The sequence below is a fragment of the Zeugodacus cucurbitae genome, chromosome 4 (genome assembly GCF_028554725.1).
Source record: "Zeugodacus cucurbitae isolate PBARC_wt_2022May chromosome 4, idZeuCucr1.2, whole genome shotgun sequence".
NCBI classification, from domain to species: Eukaryota; Metazoa; Arthropoda; class Insecta; order Diptera; family Tephritidae; genus Zeugodacus; species Zeugodacus cucurbitae.
Window position 1 is genome coordinate 709,889 of NC_071669.1, and position 15,121 is coordinate 725,009.

Genomic DNA, 15,121 nt, shown 5'->3' on the forward strand with positions numbered 1-15,121 from the left:
CTGGGCGCACTCTTAATTGATTTATATGGAAATTTGTAGGCACATTAACTTTTATTAGAGGTTCATAAATGACTGTTTCGCATTGGGGTTAGACAACTTATGGGTTATGTGTAGGCGTTTAAGCCGAATCTATAACGACAGACCGGTAATTTTTCAATGAATGTAGAGGAAATATAAGAATAAAGAAATGCAAACTCTGCTCACTTCCCTATACACCAATCCTGCTTAGGGAAGATTCTATCTAATAATTTAATAGCATTTATACAACAGAGCTCTCAGCATAAGAAAATCTATTTAGAAACGTAAGCAAAATTCAAAACTATTCCAGTTTAAGCGCTTGTACATCAGCAAGCGCCGTAAATTATGCTGTTACCCACAAGTGGTCAGCAAATGTATGAGTAATAAACCAGAACCAAATCACCGACTTCCTTTGCACAACATAAATTGTAATCACCACTATCGTTGCCAGGCGCCGCACTGACCGAAAACCAACTAAACCAACAGGTAACCGCAATAAAATCTTGCACAAATAATCACTCATACGACCTGTTGGCCCACAAGCAATGGAATGGGTGTTGCTCTTCCTTTTTTATGAGAGGAGAAGGGTAAAGCTGAAATACTCAACACACTAGTTTAGAAAAATATTTTTAAATTACAGCACACACATGCACAAATACAACATCTAGCAATTGATTTTACAAAATAAAGTTAAAATTGCTGAAAATATTAAATTCTTCTGCAATTAAAATGTAAAATTTTAACAAAATATTTACACTCAAGTGTTGGCGATGGCACTCCTTTCGGTACTTCATAAATACACAGGTACATTAGTATTATTTCGCATTCGCTCCGACACTGAAATCCGCATGTAATTGGCTTATTTGTTCGAATTGTTCGACTTGTAAGTGCTGTTGCATTACTACATTGGCCATAAGCCGCTTATGGCGGAGTGTGGACGAAAGTATCCGTTATTTGAATGCGATAACTGTTGTTCTATTTGCATAGGAATTTAACAGCTGCTGGTGGGTTCGAGGTCTTTCACGCAACTCATGGACCACACAGGATTTGTGTCATTACAGTGGTATTTGTTTTTGTTTTTGTGAGTCGCACTGCGCTCAGTGTTCTTTGCCACTGCGGTCTTATTAGAAGCCTTTGCGGATGCTCGGCCCCAAAAGGATGAACCAAGATGGCTGGCATAGCATCTGTGGTGCATCAAACCTCGAGACACTAACGACGGACTCAACGGCAATACAACGGCAATTTCATAGGAGAACGAGGGTGGTGCATGCGCATCGGTAAGCGGATATGTGTACTCCGGCACACACATCGCTGGGCTCCGCTCAGTTCGGCAAGCGTAGTGAAATGCATGCTCAACACCAATTCGATGTTTGGGATTTGCAAACTTTTAAATTCCTTCAATTGTGGGGCGCCTACTTTCACCGCTTGCAGGACAATGACGGCCACTTCGGCCACGGTCAATTTACACTGACAACAAGCTTTGGCAATAAATCCCCACTAAGCTGTGCTGAAATGTCTGACACTGCTGGGACATGCAAGGATATGCTGTCGGCGTCGGCTGATCTCGTCAGAGGTGGGTAGGCAACCAGTTGTTGCATAATGCAAATGCTTCAATATTTCTCAAAACCCCACTGTGACTGCAATGAAGAGTTGTCAATAGCTTCAAGAGTTTCTCTTTGGCTGCTTGGCCATGTAGCAATTTTCACAGTGGACTCTATTATTTGCTATTATGCGCAAAGAAAATCAAGGAAGAGAGTTACTATATTGGCTAGCTAGAGCCAGCAATATTCTGTTGGAAGATTTCAATTAGATTTATAGTATATACCGTATCCCGATACTGATATAGTAGTGTGGTATAAAATTGACCGGAGATCCTCTAAATTTCAAAAACAAGCTCGAGGGCTTAGAAGCAACAGCGACGAACTTCTATTCGCTTAAATACGTATTTGCAATTCGATTTTGGTTGGCTAAAGGTTCTCACCAAACACCATTTTGTTGGCCGCTAGCAGCAGTTAGACAGAAGCCCGATGGTGGCAGCAGATAACGCTGCTGAGTTGAAAAGGTTTCCTATCATCCTCAACACATCTTGGCACAAACTCCGCCACCCACATGAAGCAGCCTTACGGTCGAACTTCGTAAAGCTGCCATCGCAACAGCTATAATGAAAATGACGGACTTTCAGCTCAGTGCGGGCGGCTGCTGCTGCAACTGCCGTCTGCCGTCTAACACCTCAACTATGACTCCTACGATGCAGCGCTCAGTGACATTATGGCAGTGGCAGTGAAATAGGTGCCAGATTACTCACCTAAGATTATGTTGACGTATTGCAAAGAGAAATACTGTCACACCTGCCTGCCTGCCCGCGGGGGGAGCTCCAGCAGCCGGCTGGCAGCTGGCCTTAAGCAACGACGTTGTGCCGGTGACACTTGATGGGCTAAGCTGCTGCCGCAGGTGGGTGTGGATGTGCGTTGATGTAGCCGAAGCCTCGTTTCTTTAGCCCCAATCGATGATTTAAAACGTGCTGTTGCCTGCACCAACTCAAATGGGGCATCTGAGAAGCACTTTTTTGCACAAAAATATTCATTGAATAGGAGTTGTTTCGCAAATACCACAGTTTGTGCACGGCCACATAGATGTAGTTGTTGTGGCCACAGTGATGTATCTGAAGTGTTTGTGGCTGAGGTCACGTTTAATCTGTCATCCTGATTGATTTTCCTCTTAAAGCATGAGCTCTTACCTCAATATATACAGAAGTGAAAAAGCCGAAGTTAAGCTAGGGTTAGAATTCTTAAAGAGATCAACACCACATTAAAGTTGTCTTCTTCTTATCTAAACATATCCGGAGAGAGAGAGAGAGTTTGTCTGAAACAATGAGACTTATTATAAAACACAAAAGCTGTTTCCACGTAGCTTGAGGCCTATAGATGCACACCACTAAAACAAAAAGCTCGGCCAACCTTCTAGGAGAGGTTTAATAGCCACTATAAAACTCTTCTGCGGTTCACACATGCTCAGCAATATCGATAACGATCCCAGACCTCAGAACATTCCACAGTAGATTGTGTTCTTCTGCCTCGACTGTGTTCTTGCGCTTTTTTCAAAGGTCCGTTTGCAGGTACCACACTAAGGTATGTTATATATCCAACGCAAATACTTCTGAAAAAGTATTATTAAATTCAAAAATGTATTTTAATGGGGTATGCATTCAAAACCACTGAGGAGTATGAGGTAATCCAGAACTCCTAGTAATCACAATTTTCGCCAACCAATCGGACGCACAGTGGTAATAATTGCTTGTTGCTCATACGCGACGCAGATCCCAAATGCGAAGACTGAAAACGACTGTTCTGCGTAACTGCAAGTTGAGCCACGAATGCATTCAGTGGACTTTGTAGCACGTCCTATAAAAATTTATGACACACACATTCCAGCGCTGAGTGGCGTCGCTTCAGAAGCAATAAAGGTGAGCAACATTAAATATGAAATTAATGACTTTACTAACAACAAAATGAGCAATCGGGCGGTGCTTTATGAAGTTCAACGTTGTTGTTGGTATTGGCGTAATGTTTTTATGTGTTTTTTGTACATTTACTGGTATAAATATGAAATGTGTTTGGAATTAATGCATGACAAGACCTGCGTTCAAGTGAACCAAAGGCGAATTTGGGTAGACAAAGGAAAAGAAAACGAAGACGTGTTGATTAGTGCTGGCATTTGAGAATGTGTATGTGTACGCCTAAGGTGCCACTGGAATTATGATTAGAGTATTTCCGACGTCGACACGTCAGGTACGTATCGAATGGCGGGCAGAACTGCAGCAGCAACAATAGGAAACATAAAAGCGAAAAATGTACAAAAAATGAACAAAATAAATCGAACGGATCGGAACGAAGGTGGCGCCTAACAATTCGGGCTTAGACATCTATGTTTGGACTCAATTATGCATTGCATGTAGCGGGTGCCCCTCAACAGAAGCCAAGAACACTGTCGAAAAACTTAGAGGCAAACGACATTAATAAAGTAAAATAAGTGCTAAAAACAACAATCTTAAATCAGTTAAATTAAACGATGAATAAAATTTAATGCAGCCACACAACGACGCCAACAAAATTTGTAATTAAATTTTAATAAGGCCTTAAAGAGTTGCCAGTATTAGCAAGCAAAATGAATGTGAACTAAAGTTCTCGATTGCACGTATAAAAACACAAGCTTCCCTTCAATCGGCATCAGTTCACCATTACCTAAGCTCGGTACAGCAACATAAAACAATTCACAATTATGTCTCGCTTCTTCCAAGTCCTGCTTGTGGCCTGTTTGGCTTTCGCACTTTGCGCCGCTGAAGCTCCACGTTATCGTGGTCGCAATGGACGTCTCCAACTCTCCGGACATCGTAGCCGTTTCTTGGCACGTCAAGAAGCTGCTGAAGAAGCTGGTGTGACTCCATATCCCTCCAAAAATGAACTGGTTCCAGAGATTCCATTCGATGAAGCCGCCGCCGCCGAAGCACCTGAAGTTCCAGTCGAACCTGAGGATCCAGCTGCACCAGAAGGTGACATAAACGTCTCTGTTAATGTTGACCTCCCAGCCGAACAGGAACCAGTCGAAGAAGAAGTTGATGAAGCCGCTGTTGCTGTTGATGCTGAGGGTGAACACGAACCAGACCTCATTTATGGCCCACCAGAAGCGGAGGATGTACCTGCAGTGAATGAAATTACCCCCGAGGAAGAAATCGAAGCTACCATAGCTGAGGAAGAGGAAGAACAAGCAGCTGCTGAGGAAGCTATCCAATCTGAACGTTTGACTTTCGGTCGTCGCATCAACGCACGCAAATCTGCTCGTCCAGCTAAGTTGCGCGCCCCAGCTCGTGCTCGTGCCACCTCCGCTAAATCGGCCAGAATTGTTAAAGCCAAGGTTACTACCAAGGCACGCTCAGCTCGTCTTCAACAATTGCCACAACAACAACAGTACTTTGTTCCTCAGCAGTTTGCCGCTCAACAACAGCAACAACCTATCTTCTACTACACCGCCGGTCAATTGCAACAGTGGTAAAGACACAGCTATAGTCGACAATAATTTTCAGGGAGAAGGTGGAGGGAATGTAGTTCGTATTATGGTCTGATTACAAGTATTTACTGGGTTATAGAGAATTGTTAACAATTAATATTAAGATGTGTGAATGGAGAAGCAGTAAAGACGTAAGAATTGTTAAAGATTTTTTTAGACTAAAAATAAAGAAAAAATCAATAAAACCGAAAATGTGTGTTGTGTAATTGAAGTTGATGTCGTAATGCGATGTGTGATATATAAGAAAACTATTTTTATCACAAAATTTTTTAGATTTTAAAACAACGAGCTGAAAATCACAATTCTTTGCTAATATGGCATAGAAAGGAAACATTTAAGTACCGAACGCAATATCGCGTCTTCAATTTGCTGATGTTATGTCTTTAAGTCATATTATTCGCAACATCTGTAAACAATCGATAACGAACTTCGACGAATGAATGAAATTTAATTAATAATTCGGCTAACAACGGAATACTAAGGTTGTTCAACAGTTTTTTTAATAGTCGTATAAATAGCCAAAATTGCAGGGCATGCGATTAGCCAAGAGCTCTATAGTCAAAGTTGGATACATTTTGCATTACGTAAGATTACAACGGTTCATAAAGAACGCACTTAGACTTCATATTCTAGAGTTAGTTGAATGTCGTAACATTTACTAATAAAACCTAGAAACTTTAGATAATAAGTATTTATAACAATACGATTGGAGATATAACATATTATTTATTAGAAAATTATGTTATATTTTCTACTAAAGTGCTCTATAAACTAGTAAGGAGAGTTTTTTTGGACAATAGATTCTCTAACAAGTTATAAGAAGTACATCCACAATTTCCAGACATCTCAATTTGTTCTCATGTTACCCTATTTTCAGACAGGTAAATATAGCGGTGTGCAGAAAGACATCTGTAAATCACTTCCTTGCTTTCCAAACATTTGGATGAGCACATATCTCCTTTATTATGAGATGGCACGAATATGTACTCTGTGCAAAAAATGCGAGACCATGCAAACTACACTTAATACATTTTCAGCATAATTTAACCGGAACGAAACATTTAATAGAAAATATTTTTAGAAATTTAATATTATCAATTTAATTACCTTTTCATCGTACATACTTAATACGTGGCCAATTATAATTCAATTCGCGGTTTAAAACTACACCTATTTACCAATAATATGAAGTGAAGAACAAAAGAGACTTGATAACAATATGCAAATGCACTACATTTGAACAGACATATAAAAACAGAATTTCGCATTGCGGTACCGAGTAGCATGAGCGATCATTAAATATTAATAAGGCGTTTTGTGAACTTTTAAGGTCATTATCACCAACACAAATCAAACGTCTTTAGGACAAATTAATGCAATCAGTATAAAAGCTCGAACTGTTTAGAACATACTATCATTACTTGGATCTCTCGACTCAGTAAAGTACATACAATCAAATCCTTCAGAAATGGCTCGTTTCCTGCAAATCATGCTCGTTGCCTGTTTGGCTTTCGCACTCTGCGCTGCTGAAGCTCCACGTTATCGTGGGCGCAATGGACGTCTTCAACTCTCCAAACATCGCAGCCGTTTCTTGGCACGTCAAGAAGCCGCTGAGGAAGCAGGTGTGACTCCATATCCTTCCAAAATGGAACTGATTCCAGAGATTCCATTCGATGAAGCCGCCGCCGCTGCCGCACCTGAACTTCCCGTTGAACCCGAGGCACCAGCTGCACCAGAAGGTGACTTAAACGTCTCTGTGAATGTTGATCTCCCAGCCGAACAGGAACCAGTCGAAGAAGAAGTTGATGAAGCCGTGGCCGCTGTTGAAGCTGAGGGTGAACACGAACCCGATCTCATTTATGGCCCACCAGAAGCTGATGAAGCCGCTGCCGCAGTAGATGCCGAGGGTGAACACGAACCAGACCTCATCTATGGCCCACCAGAGGCTGAGGATGTACCTGCTGTGTATGAAATTACACCCGTCGAAGAAATCGAAGCCACCATCGCTGAAGAGGAGGAGGAACAGGCAGCTGCTGAGGAAGTTTTCCAATCTGAACGTTTGATTTCTGGTCGTCGCTTCAACACACGCAAATCCGCTCGCCCCGCTAAGTTGCGCGCCCCTGCTCGTGCTCGTGCCACCTCCGCTAAATCGGCCAGAATTGTTAAGGCCAAGGTTACAACTAAGGCACGCTCAGCTCGTCTTCAACAATTGCCACAACAACAACAGTTCTTTGTTCCTCAGCAGTTTGCCGCACAACAACAGCGCCAACCAATCTACTACTACACCGCCGGTCAATTGCAACAGTGGTAAAGACACAGCTACATTCCAGAATAATTTTCTGAGAAAAGGTGGAGGGAATATAATTGGTCTGATGAACTGATTACAAGTATTTAATGGGATATAGAAAATTGTTAACAATTAATATTAAGAGGAATGAATGGCGATGCAGTACATATGTAAGAATTGTTAAAGATTTTTTCAGACTAAAAATAAATAAAAAACAATAAAGCTATGAAATAAGTGTGTTGTATATTCTAAGTGATGGCGACGGCGAATATTAACGGCCGCCTTCCCGAACCCTGAAACACATTTGTGTTTTTGATTGCAAGTTCAAAGGTTTAGCAAGATATCAAAGCAAGTTTGTAGACCGAGCTTAGTCTGGCGGAAATAAAATGAAAGTTTCAATAAAGAAATTGAATATGACATGGAAAGGTGATCCCCTAAACTACAAATACTTAAGTCCTAGCTTTTTTAATATCTTCATCCATATTCATAGCTATAACTAGTGAAATTCTAAAACAATAGATCTGAATCAAATATGATTAATTGTAATGGGCGAAAACATTAACATAATCCAGAGTGATAAAGTGTGACATATCATATAAGAATATCTGGGTTTGCGAAATCTCTGTCAAAGAGGACTGCTTCCATCGAATACTTACTACACAAATGGTAACGGAAATTTGAAACTTTCTTTTCTTTCTGCCTATCCATTATATTTCGTTTTCTAAACTATTAATTAGTTTATAAAGAATCTTTCCATACTAATCGATGTTTACAACTTGAAATAAACCAGAGTGGTGGAACTAACACTTTTGGTTATTTGGAAGGGAGGTTATTATTAAGCCCACTTAGTTTTATTGAGATATTTTGGTCAACCTTAGTAACAGAAATGAGTGTATTCTTCATTAGTTCTTGGGAAACGTAATCACCTGTGTCACTTTATTTTAATACTGGCTGGTTCTATATGAAGGCTAAAGTCAAAGAATTGGGAGGAGTGTTGTCACATATCAAGAGTAAATTATATGTTAAGTGTTCTTTATATACAATTACTAATAGTTGAGTTATGAACAGTAGCCGTAATCTACCAATCGATTAACCGGCGCAAAAACATATTCGGTTAGTCCAGTATTCCTATTTTTGCACATTTATATTTCCACTATCTTAAGGTCTACAAATCTGTTAAACGAAAGAACTTGTTATAGAAGAAGTATTTCACAAACGGATTAAAACAGTTTATGTCGGACCGAGTCAAGTGTATCAAGATAAAAGGACTAAATTGAGAAATTAATCAAATTTTTTCCATAAAACTTTTTTTCGCAGACTATTTCCATATCGAGCAGCATAATAGTATTGGCAGACAGTAACAAATGAGACCAAATTCAGCCTGGATAAATTTGAACAAAGGCGATATCTCTTCAAATAAATTTAGTTGAACTTCAATATGCAACATATGGAATTAATATGTGGCCAAAAGCAATCACTATTCATAGCTTAACTTATTTACCTATATCATAGGCTGATAGCAGCAAAAGCTGACAGAAAAGAGATTTGAAAAAAATATGCAAATGCACTTCATTTGAACAGGCATATAAACCAGAACTTCAAATTACGGTACCGAATAGCATGAGCGATCATTAAATATTAATAAGGCGTTTTGTGAACTTTTAAGGTCATTATCGCCAACACAAATCAAACGCATTTAGGACAAATTAATGCAATCACTATAAAAGCTCGAACTGCTTAGAAAATATTAACATTACTTGGATCTGTCCACTCAGTAAAGTACATACAATCAAATCCTTCAGAAATGGCTCGTTTCCTACAAATCTTGCTCTTCGCCTGTTTGGCTTTCGCACTCTGCGCCGCTGAAGCTCCACGTTATCGTGGACGCAATGGACGTCTTCAACTCTCCAGGCAACGCAGCCGTTTCTTGGCACGTCAAGAAGCTGCTGAGGAAGCAGGCGTGACTCCATATCCTTCCAAAAAAGAACTGATTCCAGAGATTCCATTCGATGAAGCCGCCGCCGCTGCCGCACCTGAACTTCCCGTTGAACCTGAGGCACCAGCTGCACCAGAAGGTGACATAAACGTTTCTGTGGATGTTGATCTTCCAGCCGAACAGGAACCAGCCGAGGAAGAAGCTGATGAAGCCGTGGCTGTCGATGATGCTGAGGGTGAACACGAACCAGACCTCATTTATGGCCCACCAGAGGCTGAGGATGTGCCTGCTGTAAACGAAATTACCCCCGTTGAGGAAATCGAAGAAACTATCGCTGAGGAAGAGGAGGAACAAGCAGCTGCTGAGGAAGCTATCCAATCTGAACGTTTGACTTTCGGTCGTCGCTTCAACACACGCAAATCCGCTCGTCCAGCTAAGTTGCGCGCCGCCGTTCGTGCTCGTGCCACCTCTGCTAAATCGGCAAGAATTGTTAAGGCCAAGGTTACAACCAAAGCTCGCCCAGCTCGTCTTCAGCAATTGCCTAAACAACAACAACGTGTGCGACAGTGGTAAAGACTTGTGGGTCCCAGACAATCCCAAAAGCCATTATAAATACAATAGTATAGAAAATTGTTAACAATTAAAATTAGGATGTAAAAGGTTGATGAGATGTTAATATGTAAACATAAATTGTTAAAGAATTTTTTAGACTGATAATTCAAATAAATATACAAACCGATCATAATTAAGTTAAAATTTATTTAAAAAACACGGAAGGCTACTAAAATGTAAGGATAATCCTTGAAGCTTGGTTTATAACGATACATTTTTTGAGTCTACAATGACGCCCACTAAGCTTCTTTAATCGTTAATTTCATATAAAGTTACACTAGACTTTAAGAACAGATAATACATCACTGACTTCTTTTATATTCAATCGTGGCATAAATAAATCGTAAAGCTCATATTTCCACACTTTGCAATAGTCTCTGGTTGACAGATCAAGTCACATACTCCAATTTCACTATCGATAAGGATATAGCATATATAATTCCAGTTCAACATAGAGATATAGCGATTCAGAGAATTATAATTTTTATGAATTCGCATCACAATGAGTTCTGAAAGATTCCTTGTATAAAATCTCGTTTAGTACTAAGTTAGACATGCCGGAGTTGTCAGAAACAAAGACACTCCCTCTAGCTTCAACTCTTATTAAAACTGAAAATTTATTATTTTAGTATTGATATTTTATGTGCAGTTACCCCGGTCGCTAGTCTTATCATTCTATATTGAATTTAATAGTGTTCGATAAAACTGTGCACCACTTTAGTCGGTTTCAAGAGGTCTCAGGATAGAAGCCGAAATTTTTTAGCATCGCCAGAGACCAAAATAGAAGAATGATATATGTAAGTAGAAAAAGAGTTGATCCATTCGTGATATTTCCTTCGGAACTTTGACCCAAATTAGCGAGAGTTTTGAATTTCGCTTTTGTTCAGTTGTGTCGAGTCACTTATTCATCAATGTGAACCTATCTATTCAGCCGTTGCTTCTTCATTTGGACAGTTTCGAGTCTTGCCCACAATCCGACTCCACAAGAATCTTAATTATATGGGACTTTCCATAGAAACCCATTCGTAGTCAGACCTTGTGTATAAGCACTATCGACTTTAGACTTGTCCCTTGAACCTAGTATGCTTGAATATCTTCAAGTACTTCCTCCTCTCTTTTAGTTCAGAAAAAATGCCTTATAAATCTCAAGAGTTCAAATATATTAACCAAGTGAAGTCATTATAACTTACAACTTTACTATGTTCATTTATTTGAATTGAAGATCGTTCACATTACACAGAACGAGCAATGTCCTGGTGAGAGTCTACAGACCGACACTATGCTATAATCGAAATTGTGCTTCCACCAAAGCACAATGAATTAACTACTTCATACAGCAACAAATAAAATAATCTATTAACTATTCAACGGGGTTCGTTTGCTTATGGAAATGAGTACGATAACAATAATTTGAATATAAATTCAAAAACTCAATGATAAGTAAGCCATTACAGTTGTTGTTGCATAACGAATATTAAATCAAAGCGCAGAGGCAACGAAAACGCAAAAACAAGAACTGAGAACTGCGTTAGCATAGACAAGTAATTGCAACATTAAATATTAATAAGGTGTTTGCGTACTCTTTAGGCTTCTACCGCTAGACTCGAAATCAATGTTTCTGTGTTAAATAGCAATAATTAGTATAAAAGCTCGAACTGTCTCGAAAATAGTATCATTACTTGGTTTTATCGACTCAGTAAAGTACATACAATCAAATTATTCAGAAATGGCTCGTTTCCTACAAATCCTGCTCGTCGCCTGTTTGGCTTTCGCATTCTGTGCCGCTGAAACTCCACGTTATCGTGGACGTAATGGACGTCTTCAACTCTCTAGGCAACGCAGCCGCTTCTTGGCACGTCAAGAAGCTGCTGAAGAAGCTGCTGTGACCCCATATCCTTCCAAAAATGAACAGATTCCAGAGATTCCATTCGATGAAGCCGCCGCTGCCGAAGCACCTGAAGTGCCAGTTGAACCTGAGACACCAGCTGCACCAGAAGGTGACATAAACGTCTCTGTGAATGTTGACCTCCCAGCCGAACAGGAACCAGTTGAGGAAGAAGTTGATGAAGCCGCTGTTGCTGTTGATGCTGAGGGTGAACACGAACCAGATCTCATCTATGGCCCACCAGAGGCCGAGGATGTACCTGATGTGAACGAAATTACCCCCGTTGAAGAAATCGAAGCCACCATCGCTGAGGAAGAAGAAGAACAAGCAGCTGCTGAGGAAGCTATCCAATCTGAACGTTTGACTTTCGGCCGTCGCATAAACGCACGCAAATCTGCTCGTCCAGCTAAGTTGCGCGCCCCAGCTCGTGCTCGTGCCACCTCCGCTAAATCGGCCAGAATTGTTAAAGCCAAGGTTACAACCAAGGCACGCTCAGCTCGTCTGCAACAACTCCCACAACAACAGCAATTCTTTGTTGCTCAACAATTTGCGGCTCAACAACAGCAACAACCTATTGTCTACTACACCGCCGGTCAACTGCAACAGTGGTAATATGGTAGTGTGCGTGAGTTTCTTTTGATTGTAAATAGTATAGAGAATTGTTAACAATCAAATTGGAGAGTTGTTAAAGATTTTTTTAGACTGATAAATATAAAACTGTAATTCGAACAAAACAATTTGAAGTTATTTAAATGGATGTTGATGGATTTTGGGTGACGCAGCTAGTTCTCTTATTTCAAAATGTGATTGATCCTTTAAGATGAAATAATAAAATTGATTCAATTTTGTTGTTGCATTAACATTTGCTCTGATGTTAAAGTGAATGGTCTTTTCGAAGTCACAAATAACGTTTGCTTTTCACACCGAGATTAGCCCCTCCATAAATTATTCTTATAGTAAAAAAAATATCTACTTATATTTGCTTTTGTTCTTGTTGATTTCATAATCACATTTTGCTTTTTCCCTGACACCAAGTTTATTCATTATAAAATCTCAAATAGTCTCGTAGCGCTCTGGACCACGTAGTAACTCCAGCGGTATTTCAAAATTCTCTATTTTATCATCTTTGGGCTCCTTTCGTCGTGCCTCAGCTTGCGCCGGATCAACATATTGTTCGGACTTTTGAGCATTTGATTTCTGTTGTTCCACGCCGGACTGTTGAGATCTATCGCCCACTTCTTCGGGGTATTGTTCGTACTCATAGTCGGCACGGAAGGCGCCACCCTCGCTTATATCACCATCAGCAGAGCTAGGCAACTCCGCGGGTGGGCCATAAATATCATGTGGGCTCGGTAGCCTTGGCCTTCCCAACGGCGGTGGTCGAATTGGCCAATTAACTGGCGGTGATCCATAGATGTCGACAGGGCGTCGGTGCTGCTGGTACTGTGGCACTTTACCACGCATGCGAGCACTGCTCAGCGAGGTCCATGGCTGACGCGTCTCATTAGGCAGTTCGAATGTTTGTGAAGGCCGATGACCGTTTGGACGGTAGCCACCCCTGCGTCGTGCGTTCTCCTCCTCGCCGCTCGGTTTGTGCCGAAACGATTGCGGGTATCTGTGGTGCAGGATGCGATGGCGATGTCGCGCTAGCCGTGTGGACTCCTCGGCGACATTCAGCACTAGAGTCAGCAGGAATACGATTGTAAAGAATATTAGTTTTGTCATTTTGGCGGTGCGCCTTCCAGTGAGTTGCTCTGCAAATTTATGACTTTTTGATTTGTTGTTGTGCTTTTATAGCAAAAATTTAATGCAAAAACTTGGCAAATGATCAACTTTCCTATAAATATGGTAGAATATTGTTTTCTTTCTTGTTTTTTGTGAAAATCTTTGTAAACATTACATTCAAAAAAATATTGATTAAATGCCAATTTTCCACCTGCCAACTCGGTTTGTATCGAATTGGCCGCCACTGTAACCTCCATTGTATTCGATAGGCAAACACACGTGAACCGATTACTCGTGTGACCTCGAGCAAATTGAGTTTGCGAATCAGTTTTATATCGCTTGCAAATTAGTTAAAGCTTATATAGATTGGTTAGGTGTAACGTCACCGGGGGACTTTACAATTCTGTACAGTGCCTCGTTTCTCAAAATTATAATTAAAATGACATACAAAAGGTGTTTAACCACAATTTGAGTATATGCCTACTGATGCTCTGATTTTGGTGTTCAAGCCTAATTAGTCACTCATATATGTATGGGAATACTCAACGACTCATGTCAAAAGTAGTTAATTTTTTATTGTATTTGGAGCACTTTTTCAGTATTTTTCAGAAATATTTATGACGTTTTAAAAGTGTCTACTTTGTTCTCAAATCCACTTCGATGTAGGTCACATGCACGATCTGTAAACGCCGCGAAAAATTTAATGAATCAAAAGTTTGATTTTTGAACACTGTGCAGCCATATAGGGTTGTGCGTTCGCCCATTTGATCGCATTCAACAAGTGTCAAAATTGAACTTCAAACAACAAAATCTGCAATCTTGCATACAAAATAGACACGACGGCAAACCAAACAAAAAACACAACAAAACTTATTTTATAAGCACCACATACATACACACATTCATTCATAAAAGTGTGTAGCTGGCAGATCGAACGAAATGTAAGTTAGAAAAGACAACTACAAACAAGACAATGAGCATAAGACATCTGCCGACCGCAGAGATGAACCCCCCGCAGACCGGGGCACACAGGGAGTTTGATGTGGGAAAATCGTGCGAAATGCAACGCAGTCACAGTTCAACGTTCTTACAATTCAATTGAAAGCATTTAAGGCGCTTCGTTAAACTTTGCAAGTTCCGCAGCGCACGTAAAGCCAAATCAAAAACAGATACAGAACAGTTACAAACTCCAGGCCAAGCATACCATAGCAAACCTCCACAGCCACACACTCACACACAAATCTTCAAACGGATAAATTGCTTTTGCTATACTTTTAATTTTTAGTTTTGTTGTTGTTGTTGTTGTTTACATGTTTGCCGGGGACGCTCCATTGCGGTCGCCGGCCACACATTGTCACTGTCAATGGCTTTGGATTTGGCTTTGGCCAATCATGCTTGCCGAGCACGTAGCGGCTGCCCGACGACGCTGCTACCGCCGCCGCTACTGCTGTTGCTGCTGGTGGTCATTTCAAATCGAATTTGTGTGTATGTGTGAGGTTATATTTGGTATGCATAGATGCGCTGTTGTATATGTATGTTTGTGCGTGTATTGGCTATAATTATTGAATTTACTCGCCTGCACCTTTGTACGCAC

General features: G+C 40.5%; 4 protein-coding genes and 1 long non-coding RNA gene across 5 annotated transcripts in view; 4 read left to right on the top strand and 1 right to left on the bottom strand.

Moving 5' to 3' along the window:
* LOC114805369 (uncharacterized) overlaps nucleotides 1-15,121 on the bottom strand; it is a 78,066-nt gene that overhangs the window by 9,665 nt on the left and 53,280 nt on the right. The window lies entirely within an intron of this gene.
* Nucleotides 4,221-5,293, top strand: LOC105213120 (uncharacterized). The gene has a single exon (XM_011185732.3). It carries the CDS (start codon nucleotides 4,297-4,299, stop codon nucleotides 5,065-5,067), a length of 771 nt encoding a protein of 256 aa, XP_011184034.2. The 5' UTR covers nucleotides 4,221-4,296; the 3' UTR covers nucleotides 5,068-5,293.
* LOC105213000 (fibrous sheath CABYR-binding protein) lies at nucleotides 6,509-7,592 on the top strand. Its single transcript, XM_011185519.2, has one exon. It carries the CDS (start codon nucleotides 6,551-6,553, stop codon nucleotides 7,391-7,393), a length of 843 nt encoding a protein of 280 aa, XP_011183821.2. The 5' UTR covers nucleotides 6,509-6,550; the 3' UTR covers nucleotides 7,394-7,592.
* On the top strand, nucleotides 9,107-9,964 carry LOC114805367 (cytochrome c1). The gene has a single exon (XM_029046253.2). It carries the CDS (start codon nucleotides 9,174-9,176, stop codon nucleotides 9,876-9,878), a length of 705 nt encoding a protein of 234 aa, XP_028902086.2. The 5' UTR covers nucleotides 9,107-9,173; the 3' UTR covers nucleotides 9,879-9,964.
* Nucleotides 11,589-12,414, top strand: LOC114805366 (translation initiation factor IF-2). The gene has a single exon (XM_029046240.2). The coding sequence runs from the start codon at nucleotides 11,644-11,646 to the stop codon at nucleotides 12,412-12,414; it is 771 nt and encodes a 256-aa protein (XP_028902073.2). The 5' UTR covers nucleotides 11,589-11,643.